This window comes from Dasypus novemcinctus, chromosome 11 (genome assembly GCF_030445035.2).
Source record: "Dasypus novemcinctus isolate mDasNov1 chromosome 11, mDasNov1.1.hap2, whole genome shotgun sequence".
Classification (NCBI taxonomy): Eukaryota; Metazoa; Chordata; class Mammalia; order Cingulata; family Dasypodidae; genus Dasypus; species Dasypus novemcinctus.
In genome coordinates this window covers 6,414,632-6,430,699 of record NC_080683.1, presented here as the reverse complement: position 1 = coordinate 6,430,699, position 16,068 = coordinate 6,414,632, and the positions used below count along the sequence as shown (strand labels likewise).

At 42.7% G+C, this 16,068-nt stretch overlaps 1 protein-coding gene across 4 annotated transcripts in view; it reads left to right on the top strand.

The window, feature by feature from the left end:
* ILRUN (inflammation and lipid regulator with UBA-like and NBR1-like domains) overlaps positions 1-16,068 on the top strand; it is a 109,052-nt gene that overhangs the window by 85,283 nt on the left and 7,701 nt on the right. For 3 of the 4 annotated variants that reach the window (XM_004462009.5, XM_023589811.2, XM_058306596.2), the window contains one exon: positions 8,753-9,081. In XM_004462009.5, coding sequence (XP_004462066.1) covers positions 8,753-9,081 — 329 coding nt within the window. The remainder of the gene's footprint in view (positions 1-8,752; positions 9,082-16,068) is intronic. The other variant, XM_071218419.1, reaches the window with a different exon arrangement.

Below are 16,068 nucleotides of genomic sequence, written 5' to 3'. Positions count from 1 at the left end.
GAAGTATATCTTGTTCCTTTAACTGTGCTATATCTTCCTGTTTCTTGATGTGGATTGTAATTTTTTGTTGGTGTCTTGGCATCTGGCTTACTAGAGTATTTATTCTGGGTACAGTTTTTTCTTTAGGGGTTCCTGCCCTTTCTCCCTTGCTGGTTGTGCGGTAGGAGCCAAGGATGTAGTTGGTGCTATAAGCTGTGGAGGCTCAAGCTGCCCTCAGTGCCCTAGGGACTGATGAAACTTCTTTCAACTTCCCTCTTTGCCAGAGAAAGGGACAGTCACAGGTGTGTGGGATAATCTAAGGCATGCAGGCATAAGCTGTAGTTGCCCAGAGAGATTGATGAAGCTTCACATCCCTTGCTCCCTGCCTGAGCAGGAATGGAGCTACAGTTGTCTATGCAGTGCAGTCCAAGATGACCTCAGTTGCCCCAATAGAGTTCTGATTATTCATTCTGTACCAGCAAGATATACCTGCAGTTACCTGGATAGGCTGGTGCAGGGCCGCAAGCCTCCAGCCCTGCCAGACGCGGGGCTAAAGCCTAGACTAGGGCTGCAGTATGACCGGTTCCTACTGTCACTGTGGTTTTCGGTCAGCCTGGCTTCCCCTCATGCTGGGGGGCGGAGTCAAAATGACAGCTGCCAGCCTGTTTACAACTTGGACAGCTTCAAACTTTAGCTGTTCTTTGGGTTATACTTTAACCAGCCGAATTTACTAATCAGCTGAAAAACTTTTTAAAAGATTTATTTATTTTATTAATTTCTCTCCCTTCCCCCCCCCAGCCCCACTTGTCTGTTCTCTGTGTCTGTTTGCTGCATGTTTTTGTCCGCTTCTGTTGTTGTCAGCGGCATGGGAATCTGTGTTTCTTTTTGTTGCGTCATCTTGCTGTGTCAGCTCTCTGTGTGTGCGGCACCATTACTGGGCAGGCTGCGCTTCCTTTCATGTTGGGTGGCTCTCCTTACGAGGCGCACTCCTTGCGCGTGGGACTTCCCTACCCAGGGACACCCCTGCGTGGCATGGCACTCCTTGTGCACATCAGCACTGCGCATGGGCCAGCTCCACACGGGTCAAGGAGGTCCAGGGTTTGAACTGCGGACCTCCCATGTGGTAGACGGATGCCCTAAGCACTGGGCCAAGTCTGCTTCCCCAGTAGCTGAAATTGATGGCCAACTGTCTCTTCCCCCATTTTTGGGAAATGGCGCTTCCACTTCCAGCCACAGAATAGCTCCTGGGGCAGCCTGCACTACCAAAGCAGAATAATCACCCTTCTCCATGGTGTGACCCATAGTTTCCCGGAGAGGCTCGCATGGGTCCCCCAGCTTTCTCCCTGCTGGAGGTTGAGCTGGGGTTTAAGCTAGAGCTGCAAACCATTCAGGATGGAAAGAAGTCGGTCCCCACCAGCACTGTGATTTTCAGTCCTCCCCACTACCCCTTGTGTCAGGTACGGAGTTACGATGGCAGCTACTGGCTTTTTCCTGACTTAGACAAGTTCAAACTTTAGCTGTTCTCAAGATTATACTTTAGCCTGCCTAATGTATTTGTCAGTAGCTGAAGCTGGTGCCCAACTGTCTCTTCCTCCCCCGTTTCTGGGAAGTGGCCCTTCCCATTCCAGCTGTGGAATAGCTCCCGAGGTGACTTGTACCTCCAGTGGAGGATGGGCACTGGCCTCCCTGGCATGGAGTGCTCTACTTACGAATCCTCTCTGCAGATGGGCGGTCTCCTTCTTCCATTGTTTCAAGGATGTTGCAGGATGCCTTTTTGGTCTCCTGGAGCCCCAAACAGGTGCTTGAGAGAGCTCTGGGTGATCACTAACTGCCCTGTAGCAGGAGCTGACTCTAGGAGCTCCTTACTCTGCTGCCATCTTGCTGGTTGTTGTCTCCCTCATTTTTGAAAGACAGTCTTGCCAGATATAAAATTCTTGGTTGGCAATTGTTTTTTTCCTACTGTTTCAGTATTTCATACCACTGCCTTCTTGCCTCCATGGTTTCTCATTAGAAATCGACATTTAATCTTATTGAGATTCCTGTACATAATTTGTTGTGCTTTTCTTGCAACTTCCAGAACACTCTTCTTGTCTGTGGCTTTGGACAATTTCATTACTGTGTGTCTGGATGATTCTCTTTGAGTTTATCCTTTTTGGGGTTAATTGGTCTCCTTGAATGTGTATATCCATGTCTTTTGTTAAATGTGGTAAATTATCTGCCTTTATTTCTTTGACTATTCCTTCTGCCCCTTTCTTCTTCTGGGACTCCCATAATTTGTATATTGGTATGCTTGATTTTATCCCACAGTTCTCTTAGATTCTGTTCATTCTTACTCTTTTTTTTTAATCCCCTGTTCCTTAGCTTGAATCATTTCAATTGTCATTATCTTCAGGATCACTGATTCTTTTTTTAAAAAATTTTATTATTTTATTTCTCTCCCCTTCCCCCCCACCCCAGTTGTCTGTACTCTGTGTCTGTTTGCTGCGTCTTCTTTGTCTGCTTCTGTTGTTGTCAGCGGCACGGGAATCTGTGTTTCTTTTTGTTGCGTCATCTCTTCGTGTGTGCAGCGCCATTCCTGGGCAGGCTGCACTTCCTTTCGCACTGGGCGGCTCTCCTTACAGGGCGCACTCCTTGCACGTGGGGCTCCCCTACGCGGGGACACTCCTGTGTGGCACGGCACTCCTTGCGTGCATCAGCACTGCGCATGGGCCAGCTCCACACAGATCAAGGAGGCCCGGGGTTTGAACCGCGGACCTCCCATGTGGTAGACGGACGCCCTAACCACTGGGCCAAGTCTGCCGCCCAACATCACTGATTCTTTAGCTACCTCTAATCTGCTGTTGAAACCATATAGGGAATTTTTCATTTCCGTTATTTTGTTATTGACTCCAGTATTTCTGGTTAGTTCCTATTGAGAATCTCAAAGAGATTCTCATATTGTTCATTCATTGTCTTCCTCAAATCCTTTTTGTTTTGGTGGAGGGACTGATTCTGGGACTTCCTACTCACCAGCTGCCCAATGTCCTCCATCTGTTTCTTTATTTCTTCATCTGTATGTATGTTGTCCTACGCATGAGTTCATATTTGCAGCTCTGACTTTAATCTGCTGCACAGGATTCAGTTCTATCCTTTTCTTGCTTATCTGTAATTTCTTCGACAGTGACCTTGCTCTAACCATTCATCATATGTTTTTACTTATTTTCTCAACCCTAGTATATATGTACAGCAGTTTCAAAATTGTTAATGCATATTCCCAGAAGAAACAGCTTTATAAACTGGAATATTGTACTGATTTTTAACTGTTCTACTTTAGTGGACATATTGTGGCTGCTTACTTTTGTTTAGTCGTGATAACAGTTTGACCTGTGATGCTAGCTTTTAGATATATGTAGGTGTATTGTAGTTTTTTGTTTGTTTGTTTGTTTGTTTTTAACACTTTTACCATAATCCAAAATGTTTTTGTATGGCAATATAATTCATTGAGATTATAGACTTGGGTTCCAAGTAAAATATTTTCCTTTTTCTCTGTCCTTCTGGTAGTCTAAACTTAAAAAATGAAAGTATGTTCTCTTTTTGGTAATTTATTATACATTTCTGTAAAAAGAAGTTTATACTTTAATAGTAAGGTTTTTGTCATCTGGAAAAGGGATGAATTGAATGAGATCATCTTTACAGTACCTTCTAACTCCAAGATTCTGGCTCAGGTACTTCTAAAAAAATCACAGTAGTTCTGCCCTGATTAAGGTGGCAAAGTGAGATGCTAAAGGGCTCCTTCCACCCACAGAAGCTTTAAACAATGAGCAAGAACTGGCAGAAACAGCTTTCTCACAGTTCCAGAAAACAGATTAAGGGCTGTAGTAATAGGGTGAGAGCTGAATCAAGAAAAAGGCTACTTGAAAGTGTTAGGGTTTTGTGGCACCCTTGCTGGCCCCTCCCTCATTGATCACCGGCTTGGCGCAGGGCAGGCCTGCTCTCCCAGTGTAGATCCCTGGTCAGGTACCAGAGGTCGCAGAGTACCCTCCTTTGCCTACAAACCATCGATGGGGTGAACCAGACCTCTGGGATATACCAGATAAAGACTTTAAAAAATGGTCTTGAATACACTCAACGAGTTAAAGGAAAACATGGACAAAGAACTAAAGGAAATCAGGAAAACGATGCATGTACACAAAGAATATCAATAGAGCAATGGAAATTATGAAAAGGAGCCAGAGTTGAAGACCTCAGTAACAGAAATAAAAAATTCCCTAGAAGGATCAACAAACAAACCAACCTGGCAGAGGAAAGAATGAGTGAACTTGAAGATAAGACAATTGAAATCATCCAGTCTGGTGAGCAGAAAGAATGAAGAAAAGTGAACGGAGCCTGAAACGTACCAATATACATATTGTGGGAGTCCCAGAAGGAGAAGGAAGATAGAAAGGGGCAGAGAGAATATTCAAAGAAATAATGGTTGGAAACTTCCCAGATGTAATGAAAGACATGGCAGTACACATCCAAGGTGCTCAGTGAGCAGGATAAACCCAGAGAGACCCACATTGTGCCATGTTGTAATCAAATTGTTGAGTGCCAAGATAAAAAGAGTTCTAAAAGCCTCCAGAGAGAAGCAGTATGTCATGTATAAGAGAGCCTCAGATAAGCTTCAACATCAGAATCCATGGAGTCAAGAAGGCAGTGGGGATGATCAATATTTAAAATGCTGGAAGCAGAAATTGCTACCCAGGAATTCTTTGTTCAGAAAACTATCTTTCCATCATGAGGGAGAGATTACAAGATAAAAGTTGAAGGAGTTCAATACCGCTAGGCCAGCCCAACAGGAGATGCTGAAGAGAGTTCTGCAGGTTGAAAGGAGATTAGACAATAGATCAAAGCTTCATGAAGAAATAAAGATCTCTGGTAGGAGTAATGACATGGGTAAATAAAAATTCCAGTACTACTATATTTTTGGTTTGGGACTCCAGTTTTTACTTCCTGCAGTATCTAAAAGGCAAATGCATGAAATGTAGTAAATCAGTGGTTTTGAACTCATCGTGTATAAACATGTAATTTGTGACAATAACTACATAAAGATGGGGATTTGGAAGGTATCAAACATTGTGTATACTACTAAAGTTGGGTTGGTATCAAAGCAACTGAGATTGCTTAAATGTTTAAGCCCTATGGTGTAACTACAAAGAAAATATAGGAGAATATACAATCTAATAGAGACAGAAGTTGGAATACAGGTTGCCATGGGTAGGCAGAGGGGTCTGGGAAGTTGGAGTTTCTTCGGTTTCTCTTTGAGGAGATAGGAGGGTTTTCGTGGTGGAGGGTGTTGAGGGCACCACAGTATTGTGAATGTGGTTAATACCATTGAATGGTGTGCTTAGGAGTGCTTAATGCTGTGTATATATGTATACGTCCCATATGTCCCATACGTAAAAAAGCACACCATTGAACGGTGTGCTTAGGGGTGCTTAATGCTGTATATATGGTCCCATACGTAAAAAAGAAAAAAAGAGTGAGCACCAAAAGAGACCATGGCAATTAAATGCAAGGCATGATCCTGGATGGGATCTAACAAGGGAGAAGAAAAGGCTCATGGGAACATTGCAGAGAGACATAAAAAGGTTGGCGTGTGGAAGGTGGGCTTTCTCTCAGTATTGGGTTTCTTGAGCTTGATGGCTGCATTTGGGATGATTACACGGGTGACTGTTCTTGTTCTTGGCAAATGTATATGCCATTAATACGTGTTTGAAGGGCATGATTGTATGCCAGCTACACACAAGTGTTTGGAGGTGGATTGACAGACATCGATGGCTGGAGTGGTAGGGCAAATATGGCAAGGTGTTAAAATGTGGTAGATCTGGCTATCTGTGTGGGTAGGAGTGTGTTGAAGGTCTCTATATGCAGTTTGTATTGTTTTTGCAACTTTGTCCTGTGGGTCGGAAAGTATTAAAAAAAATTTTTTTTAAATCACCTTAAGACCAGACATTGTAAAGGCAGTTTCTCCATTTGTTTACTAAGTCCTGATTGTGTGAGGTTAGCACTTGATTCTTCTTAGCCTTTTCTGGGACATTCTGTTAGCCCAGCCTTGTTGTAAGTGCCAAAGATCATACATCTGTGGACAAGATACTGGACTTGGGAAATGGGACTTACTTAACTGTAGCTTTAATTCCTTGGGTACTTACTTGGTCACAGGTTCATTTTGAGAAGGAACAGGTGTGAGTTTTAAAAGGTACATTAAGGGGAGCAGATGTAGCTTAGTGGTCTAAGTGCCTGCTTTCCATTTTCAAAGTCTTGGCTTCAATCCCTGGTCCCCCTAAAAAATTAAAACAAAAACAATAAAACATGGTCTTCTAGTCTTCTAACTTACCGTCTAACTTCTAACTTGAAGTCTGACCTTGTCCCATCACCTGTACCTCCAGGTCTCAAATCCTTTATCTATAAAGTGAATTAACTATATTAGATGATCCCTAAGATTCCTAACAGTTGTGGTTTTATCCTCACATGATGGTAAAATATCTGGCTTGCAGTTAGTTCTTATCTCAGTAGTCAAGGCATCCAGGCAGGAACTGGGAATGGTCCTGCCCTATGGAACGAGTGTATTGGGCCATTGTTCCAATCTTTTTTTCTGTTTGATTTTTTAAAATATAGTGTGCTGGGAATGATCATATTCTGGAATACGATATCTAGAGAACTGAAATATACCATAGAGAGGCACGTTTTGCTCTTCATAATGACCCACCATGGTATAACTTTGGAGGATCAGAAGTGGGGTGTTTATGCTTGATGTTATAAGTCAGTGGCTTCTTAAATGGCCTTCCTTTCACAGCTACCATGTAGAGTCTAAACAGTGCAGAGCAGTAGCCAAGGTGAAATGAGCAAGGTGACGTAAGGATGGTGAGTTATTTTAAAGCCCGTGAACCAGGGGAAAATTGTCATTAGTCTCATTTCCTGATAACAGCTTTCAAAATACTCCCCTTTCTCATAAGTATTTTGTTTTCTGAGCTGAGAGAACGAAGATTATGACCTGCAGCTGAATCTGATAAACATGTAATTACAAAAGGATTTTAGAAAACAAATGGAAGATGAGAAGTAGGAGTATACTTTAAAACAGGGTATATCTTTTTGGGAAAAACAGTAGAGTGAAAGAATACTGCCTTTGGTTGGAAAACTAGGAGAGGAAGGCATGGAATGAGTCTCCCTTCGGCTGCCTGCATTTGGATTGTGCCTTAAGGCCCACATCCTATAGGCATTGCTTTACATAATTGACTTGGCACCTTGAACACAGGTCCTCTGACCCACCGTTGCTGGCACTGTCCCAGATTTTAAAATTAAGTGGCATGCTTTATGATCTGGCTTATGGTATTGAAATCAACAAATGGAACTTTCTTGGTACTAGTTTGCATGAGGATTCACATTGTCTTTAATTATAAGTGTGTCTGGAATGGATGCTTATTCCACTGAGTCATGCTACTACTGTTAGTGGCTGTAGCCCTGGCTTGGAAGTGAAAGGAGGTGCTGACTCTACAAGTGAACAGCAGATGTCACTGCATCTCCACTTACTGGGCTCTGGCTCATAGCTGTTCAGATACAACCAGTTCTTAATATAGCTCCAAAAACACTAAACTTAAATTGAGTATTTATGGTTCTATGACACTCTACGGTCCCTTTCTTTTAGATGAAGAACACACATTAAAAATTGAGAATAAATGCTGCCCAAGTGTGTTTCCTTCAGTTTCCTTTGCTGTCCTTGTTCTAGGTTTATATATTATCTGTATTTCCAAGTAACAGATAAAATTATTTGCCTTTTCCCATCAACCTTTCAATAGCTATTTAGGAGCCTGGACAATTTTTCATATTTATTTTCAGCAGAGCTCATACATTTGAAAGCTTCTTGACCTTTCTCTAACTTGCTTTTTGAAAAGCTTCTAGCAAGAAAGTAGATGACACCATTCTCTGAAGTGAGGTGCTGAACATCAAAGGAAACGGACTCTTTATTCTTCTCTTTGAACCCTTGGCTTAAGCAATTGAGGAAATCAAGAACTGAATCATAAACAAAGTCCGATGGTGCATCTTAAAAAAAAATCATCTATGATTTTAATGTAGATGGGTAGAAAGGTTTGGATCATTTTAGAAATTCTGAGGCATACTGAAGTCTTGATATCTTTCAAATAGAGAACATGAAATAGCCAGGTCTGCCTGGGTTAGTCCTGGTTTATACCCATTCTCCTGGCATGATTACTAACAGCTCCCTCTTCAATGCAAGGGTATTCTAGTTTGGACAATATATGATTACTCTAAACTGCAAAAAAAAAAGGAGAGGGGAATTGATAAGTTGTGATTCTAGAAATTATAAGCATTTTGACCCAAGGATTAGGTCTGCCTAAGTTCTAACACATGCAAAATAAAGGTAAAAACCACAAAGAGCTGGTAATTCTGGGAACAGTAGCTTTTAGGTTTCTGTATTGATCATTATTTTTCTAGAGTAATGATTTCCAAATGACTGTAATCAGAGTCACCTGGTAAGCTTTTTATAAATAAGAGTTTGTTGGATCTCACTGCACGTGTCTCCTGAATTTATACCAGAGTTTCAACCTATTACCAAGAACTTAGAAATGCATGCAGTGCAAATGTACTGGACTGCTTTATCAGCAATCTTTTACAATAACTAGTACATACAAGGAACATTTCTTTCTACGGTTTAGAGGATGTTTGGGATTTTTGGTGGTGGCTGACTTGAGCTTCTAGGCTGTGCCTGGCACTGACATTAATTGCCTTTTTGTTTCAGATGTCATCTGGGTGATTCTCAGTGTGGAGGTGGGTGGACTTTTAGGAGTAACGCAGCAGCTGTCATCTTTTGAAACGGAATTCAACACACAGCCACATCGCAAGGTAGAAGGAAACTTCAACCCGTTTGCCTCTCCCCAAAAGAACCGACAATCAGATGAAAACAACCTAAAAGACCCTGGGGGTTCCGGGTTCGACTCGATCAGCAAAAACACATGGGCTCCTGCTCCTGACCAAACCGAGCAAGATCAGAATAGACTTTCACAGAACTCTGTAAATCTGTCCCCCAGCAGTCACTCAAACAACTTATCAGTAGTGACTTACAGTAAGGTAGGTGCCCTCGGAGAAGAGGAGAAGGGGTAGGTGGTGGGCCGTGGGATGTGTGATACCCCTTCGTGGCAGACCCAGACGCCTGGCAGGCCACGCCCTGGAGGAGGTTCTTGAAGACTGCTCAGCTCCCCTGCCGACAGCTTCACCACGAAACCCACCCCTTCGCCCCTCCCTCACCCCTGCGTCTTCGTGTCCCATGGGTGTTGTTTCATCCGTATTTATAATTTACTCCCGTCTCTCTGCCCTGGTTTGGGCATTGAAAGAATGAAGTTCTTCTTTACCTTTAGTATTCAAAACATGAAAGTCAGAATATCAGCAGCCCTGCTTCAGTGTAAATGTATGCTGACCTTAGAGCACCAGTACCCAGAGACCTTGCAGTCTGTTCCACCTGGTTATTTTTGGTTTGGGGTAGGTTTTCTGGTGGTTTTTGTTCATTTGTTTTTTTGTTGTTTTTTTCAAGGAAAAAAGCTCATGACTTAGCCTAAATATTGGTGTTGGGCTTTCACTTGATTTGCCCTATTTGCGTGTCTTCTTATTGATGCCATTTCAGCCTGTCATGGCCCATCAGCCTCCTTACCCACCATCCAGAGTGGCCCAAGTGATATTTTGACTTGTCATGTGTGAGGAATGAGAGTTGTTTTTTGAGTTAACCATTTAAAATTTTCTGACTTTTGCAAGACACTCTTTTAGGTGTTTGCCTACTTTAACTAATTTATGCCAGCTAATTAAACAGTGTCTTCCATACTCTGCTCAGCCCACGGTAGTTTCCAGTTGTTGGCTTTGGTTGGCTGCATAAAGCGTTGGTGTGAGAGCTCACCACTGGTAGGTGGTTCATGTGGCAGGTCCTGTAAACATTCCTGTGCATCCTTCTCGATTAAGAATGTTGGGACACCAGGCCCAGTGCCCTACCTATATAATCAGATAAACTGTTAAGTCTGTCCTTGCTTTATGTTGGCATTTATTCACCAGAATTTTAAAAATAAAGTTGATGTTTGAGGGGCAAGTTGCTTTGTTGTAAGAATGGTGTTTTTCTGACCGGTGGTTTATATATGGTCTAAATCAAGAGGCAGATTAAGAAAAGAAACCTGGTGGTGTGAATCCTCTTTTTTTCCCTTAAGATCAAGTAAGAGAGACTTCATTTAGTAGTATAATAAAGGATTGATTTATTCCTTGATTGGATGGTCATTATAAAGGATTTTGTGGTTTCCTGTTAGTTTTCCAGGATATAAGAGAAGTAAATTGGCAAGGCAGTAAATTGCATATATTTAAGGAAAGACTTTTCACATATTAACATTCTAATAAAAGATTTCCTCTAAGCTCTGTTCCTCCAGTTTTTTCTTCCTTAAATTTAACCCTCCAGAGTATGACTGTTTCAGGTGATGGTGAGCCAGGCCCTAGATTAAACATGTTGCTTGGCAAGAGCTGAATGCCCTGTTAGAATAGGAGCTTGAGGCAGTAAGTCTCATGGGAAAGAGAATTAGAGAAGGCGAAACTCTTAGCTCCAGTCTTTCTGTAATGGACGTCCTCTCACCCAGCTGTGAGCCCCCTGGCCCAGCCATCGCTGCAGGCTTAGGAGACTGCTGGTACTCCCAGCCTGGGTGCAGAACTCTCCCCCTGAGTTGGGAACCCGTTAGTTGTTTTCCTCTCCTTTAGGGACTTAGGCCTTTTAGCCAGCTCTGTGCTGATGTCCTGAGTGTTGTGGGGGCCTTGTTCTCTGCCAGCCTAAGAGTGAAGTGCTACGTGCTTTTTTTTTAAAGAAGGGTTGGGTTACGTGGAGACTATTGAGGAAGTTGATGAACTCACGGCGTCCTAACCTGAATTTTTTCATTGACTCTGTAGGGTCATTCAGAAATAGCATTTGAAAGAACTCTAGAGAAAAGCTTCTCGTTGGATAAAATATCCAAGAAGAAAGACTGTTGGTTTTAGTTCATTGAGAATATGAAACTTAGAGCCTCAAGAGAAATTGGGGTTTCCTTATTTTCTTAATCTAAACAGAATCTGATTCAGAAAGGATTTCTCTGAGCATCCAGTAAATTCTTTGAAAGCATTTCTGGCTAAAGTCGAGTCAACTCCACCTCTTACAGCTCCTTGGGAATGGAGGGAATGGAATAGTTACAGACAGTCATCAGTATCTATTTAACATATTTATGTACTGTTTATAGCAGTGTGCATCTTACAATAGGAGACTCAAGAGAAATGAAACAAGTGATCCTTACCCACCAGGAGTGTAGTCAGTAGGGGAGATGGATTATACATAAAGAATTAGAGAACAGTTCAGTCAAGAGTAAAATGTGAAGTTGGTCAGTAGAGAAGCAACACAATTAAAATGTATCATTTGAGTGTAATGGCTGGGAGAGTACAAAGTAAGAGAGAAGGCAGAGATAAGTAGAGATGGAGTTGTTGGAAAGGCAGACAGGAGGGACAGTGGTATAGAGTATATTTTTAAATGCTAAGGGCAAAATGAGAAGGGGTGAGGGGTATGTGGTCAGGAGGTATGGGTGATAGACAGTAGAAGATTGATTTAGTTGTTGTGTGTTCGTTTGGGGAGCAGTGGGTGAAAAAATGTCAGATGGCTTTGAAAAAGAATTGAGGCTATACTTAAATGGAAACAAGTAGACCTCTATTTTAAATCTTTGCTAAAGGCAAGCCCTAAATGTAGAGAATCCTTAACATTTTTATTTGGCTTGTTTATTTTTAAAGACAGGCATGCTTGGGGTTCTGAAGTGTACTTGACAAAAGTAATGAGATCAGGTATATACCAAAGTAGTTTTTTAGCTACTACATGCCAGGCATGCTGCCACATACTTTACATATATCATCTTATTTTCAGATAAAAAAATAAAGAGTTCTGAGGTCTAAGGAACTTGCCTAGCCAGTATCAAAACAGCTAGTAAGAGGCAGAGCTGGAATTTAAATCCAGGTGCCACATCACTAAAAGGTTTTTCCTAGTCGGTAAACCTGGGCTTTCTCTTGATCCTCCTGTTGTTACACTGCATCAAGCAAAAGCATGAACTATATTGTATATCATCAAGTCAGGAAAGAGGCAGAATTGAAATACGAAAAGCAGCTCTAATGCTAAACTGAGGATTGCCTGTGGCATCTTCTTTTTGAAGAGCTCCGCTGTTTGCTGATTCTTTAAAGTGGTGAGTGCTTTTCCTGGTTATTAAAAATAAAAGATATTTTTGTAATTCTCTTGTATACACACCACGTGGTGTTTATAATAAATAGCATTCTTTCAGTTATGAATGAGTGGAAAGGATGAAAGAGACCCCCAGGGCTCTGGAGTTGAGGCAAGTGCTTTCACATAACCCCAAGTACCATCTTTATTGGATGCACTGGTGTCAGGAATCACCAAGTTGTCAATGGGTTAGATTTACTCTGAAGAAATCCCCTGCCTGCCATTAAGGCTGGAAAGAACACGATGCTCTTGAAAACCCATGACCACAGTTTTAGTAGGCAGGTACAGTTTCCTCCTGCCTCCATAGTTACAGTTTAACTTGCTAAGGTTGGTAGGATGAAAAGAAAAGATTGCTTCATGCACCTGCTCTGTGAGGGCTGGGTGGATATGTCAACATAATGGCACATCTGTCAGTGCCAGGAACTGGACACCCCTGGAGCCCCTTCCCAGCTGCTCTCTGGGCTCCGTGCTCCGTGCTTGGGGGGATGCCCTGGGTGGGAACACTTGCCCTTGCTGTATCCCACAGCCCAGCGGGCAGAGGGCCTGGCCCCTGCCTGCGTGAGAGCTGTCAGAGGGGAGTAAGAAAAGTGAGAGTATGCTGACCTGTTCCAAAGGTTTCATAAATCTGGCTCCTTTTGTTAGAAATTGGCTGGCTTCATTGTCAGCTCAATTGTGACTGACCTTTCCCAGGTGAAGTTAGATCAAGTATTGGTGAAGGGTAGGAACTGTTTTAATTAACCCTTTTTATGTGATTAGCTCAAGAGCTTCTAAAGACAAACACAGTTACAGCAGGATAGATGCACACACTGTAGATTCAAGGCTAATCTTGCAATCAATCTTAGCATGCTGACTCATCCCTGGGGGCCAGAATGGCTTCTATTTGGACAATGTGAGAGTAGTGAGAAACAATTTACAGAGGTGTGGAAGGTGGGGGGAAAGCCCTGTTAAAAGTAGATAGTCCTTTTTCTCTATTTGCCAGTGATTTCATTAATCTCTAAATTTTGGAATAAATGTTTTCTGAGGAATTCTTTATGGAACAGTAAGCCACCAAATGGTCTAAGCTAAGACAGCTAGAAATAAGAATGTGGCAAAAACCAAGAGGCTGATCTCCAGGACAGCCAAATGCTTCGTTTCCTTTCTCTAAAGGATTAGTAATAACTTACAAGGGGGAACTCAACAAGTCCCCACATGAATTTATTTTGCTACTTGGACTACAGTTCGTATTTTCTGTTTGTCCTTATATGCCATGCACTCCTCCTTTACACTGGGTTACAGTCTGAGCCACTATTATTTTGCCAAGGGCTGGTTCAGAAGAAGAGACTTGTCATTACCTTGCGGGGAGGGTCGTCCCACTCCTCCGGTGTCAGCCGCCGCCGAGTGCCCGCCGCCCTGCCGGCCCACGCTCGCCTCTTGCGCAGGCATTCTCTCTCAGCCACCCTGTACTGCATTTTGGAGCAGGAGCTAGAGCAGGAGTCAGTCTGCTTTTATACATTCTATGTTATGGCATGAAAGAGTTATTTTTCTCTCCATTCAGGTGTGAGTTCAGAAATTGTAGTAGAGGAAGCAGAGGAGATTGAAGGCAAAGCTTCTGCTATGTGGTCCTGAAGCTAATGGCTTACAGATCTTAACATCTCCTTTGAAGTGACCAGTAAGTTTAATGTAATAAGGGCTGTGGTGACTTAGTAGTGGGATTGGGCCCAACACTCGCCCAGGTCACAGGGCACTGGATTTGACCAGAAAGCAGTGGTTGATGTCCTCGGCCAGGCTAATGGTGGTGCTGTGAGGTCTGAGGGATAGCGCCAGTGTCATCTTCCCACTGCCTCAACAAGTATTCCTTGTTCTCAGGTGCAGTCTCTTCCCACGAAAGAGAGCTCAAAGAGAACCTGGAAGGAAAACTTGTATCACTTGATATTTCATCTACCTTGTGTTCTCTGACAAGGGAGTGGTAGCAAAAGTACATTGCTTTCAGGCAGAAAGCAAATAGCAATACAATAAGCAGAATTATTTACATTTATTTACTATGTGCCAGGCACTGTGCTGAGGACTTTTTAATATAATTTTATTATTAAAATTATCTATATACACAGCTTAAGGAGTCAAATAGTTCTGCACAGTTTATTGTAAGGAACACCAGTTGCCTCTGCATGCCTTCCAGCCCCCAGTTCTTGCTCCCCACAGGCAGCAGGCTCAGGGCTTGACAGTGCATTACTTCATTTATCCCACATAAACCGTCATATATAGGTACTATCGTTATCCCTGCTCTACAGCTAAGACTTCTTGAGGTGCACAGATTAAATGACTGGCCCAAGGCCACGCAGCTGGAAAGGGGTAAAACCAGGATGTGAACAAAAGCAGTATGACTCCTGAGCTTGCCCTCTTAACATTGCAGTATATTGTTCCCCAGTTACAAATACTGTTCAATGCGCTCTCGTTAGCTAATCTAACAGCTGTGGCTACTACAGCTCTTACAAGACTTCTCTATTAAAACTCCACTCCTGCATGCTATTACTGAAATTACAGAATCCAGCCTTTCTTGTTAGCCCCCAGGAAAGGAAAGATTCCCCAGAAACCTCCAGAGTTACTTGAGTTTAGATTTTTTATGTTATCAGCATTTCCATTAATTCACTCTTGTGGCAACAACATCTGTATTTCTTATTTTATTTATTTATTTATTTTTGTATTTCTTGATGTTATAAAACCTGTCTGTATTCCTTGATCGTAGTCAAAAGATACATAGTTTTGTATTTCTGGAGTGAATTTTAAAATCTCCCTTTGAACATAGTATTTTGGAACTGAAATATACTCAGAGACTGTCCTACCATCCCTTTAAAGTCAGATTTTTTTCTTGCAAAGGCTATCTGGAAAAATAATATTTTAGGCAGAGGGACAGTCACTGCAAGCCCTGAAGCAGAAGTTTGTCTGGTGTGTCCGAGGAACAGCAGGACGGCCATTGAGTGTGGTATGGGGAGGGAGTCAGGATGGAAACCAGACCGTGAAGGCCTTCAGAGGGGGCCTGGTAAGGTTTTGGGTTTACTCTGAGGAAAAAAGGGAAACCATTAGAAAGTTTTGAGCAGACGGGTGATGTGGTCTGACTGTCATGAAGAGATTGCTCTGGCTCCTGGGTGGAGAATGCAGGGCGAGGGTAGAAGCAGACTTCGTGTGGCCACCGAGGCCCAGGGAGCGGGAGTTTGGACCAGAATGTTCGCAGTGGAGGTGGAGAGACGTGGTCAGAGTTTGGGTTTGTTTTACAACTAGAGCTGACAGTATTTGCTGTTGGATTGGGAGGGTTGGGGGCGAGGAGGGGAGAGGAGAGAGAAGAGAGTGATGTCAAGATTCCAAGATTTTAAGGGGAGAGAAATAAATAAATAAATCTTAAAAAAAAAAAGATTCCAACATTTTTGGCCTGAGCACTTGGAAGGATGGAGTTGCCATCAATGGGGAAGGCTGTGAAAGAGGTTGGGGAGAAATCAAGGATTCTATATTGGGTACATGGGAGATTTCTGCAAACATCCCAATGGAGGCGTCAAGTAATCTGTTGGATATCCAAGTTGGATATAAAGTCTGGGTGGAGAGATAAATGTGAAAGTCATGTCACGCAGATGACAACTAATGCTGTGAGTTTGGTGCAATTCCCTGAGTGAGGAATGTAGAGCAAGGTTTCTCAGTCTCCACACTAGGGGCAGTTTTGGGCCCATACGTCTTTATTGTGGGGGCTGTCCTGGGCACTGTAGGATGCTTAGCAGCATCCCTGGCCTTTACCCACTAGATGCCAGTAGCACTCCACTCCTGCAGTTGTAACAGTATCTCCA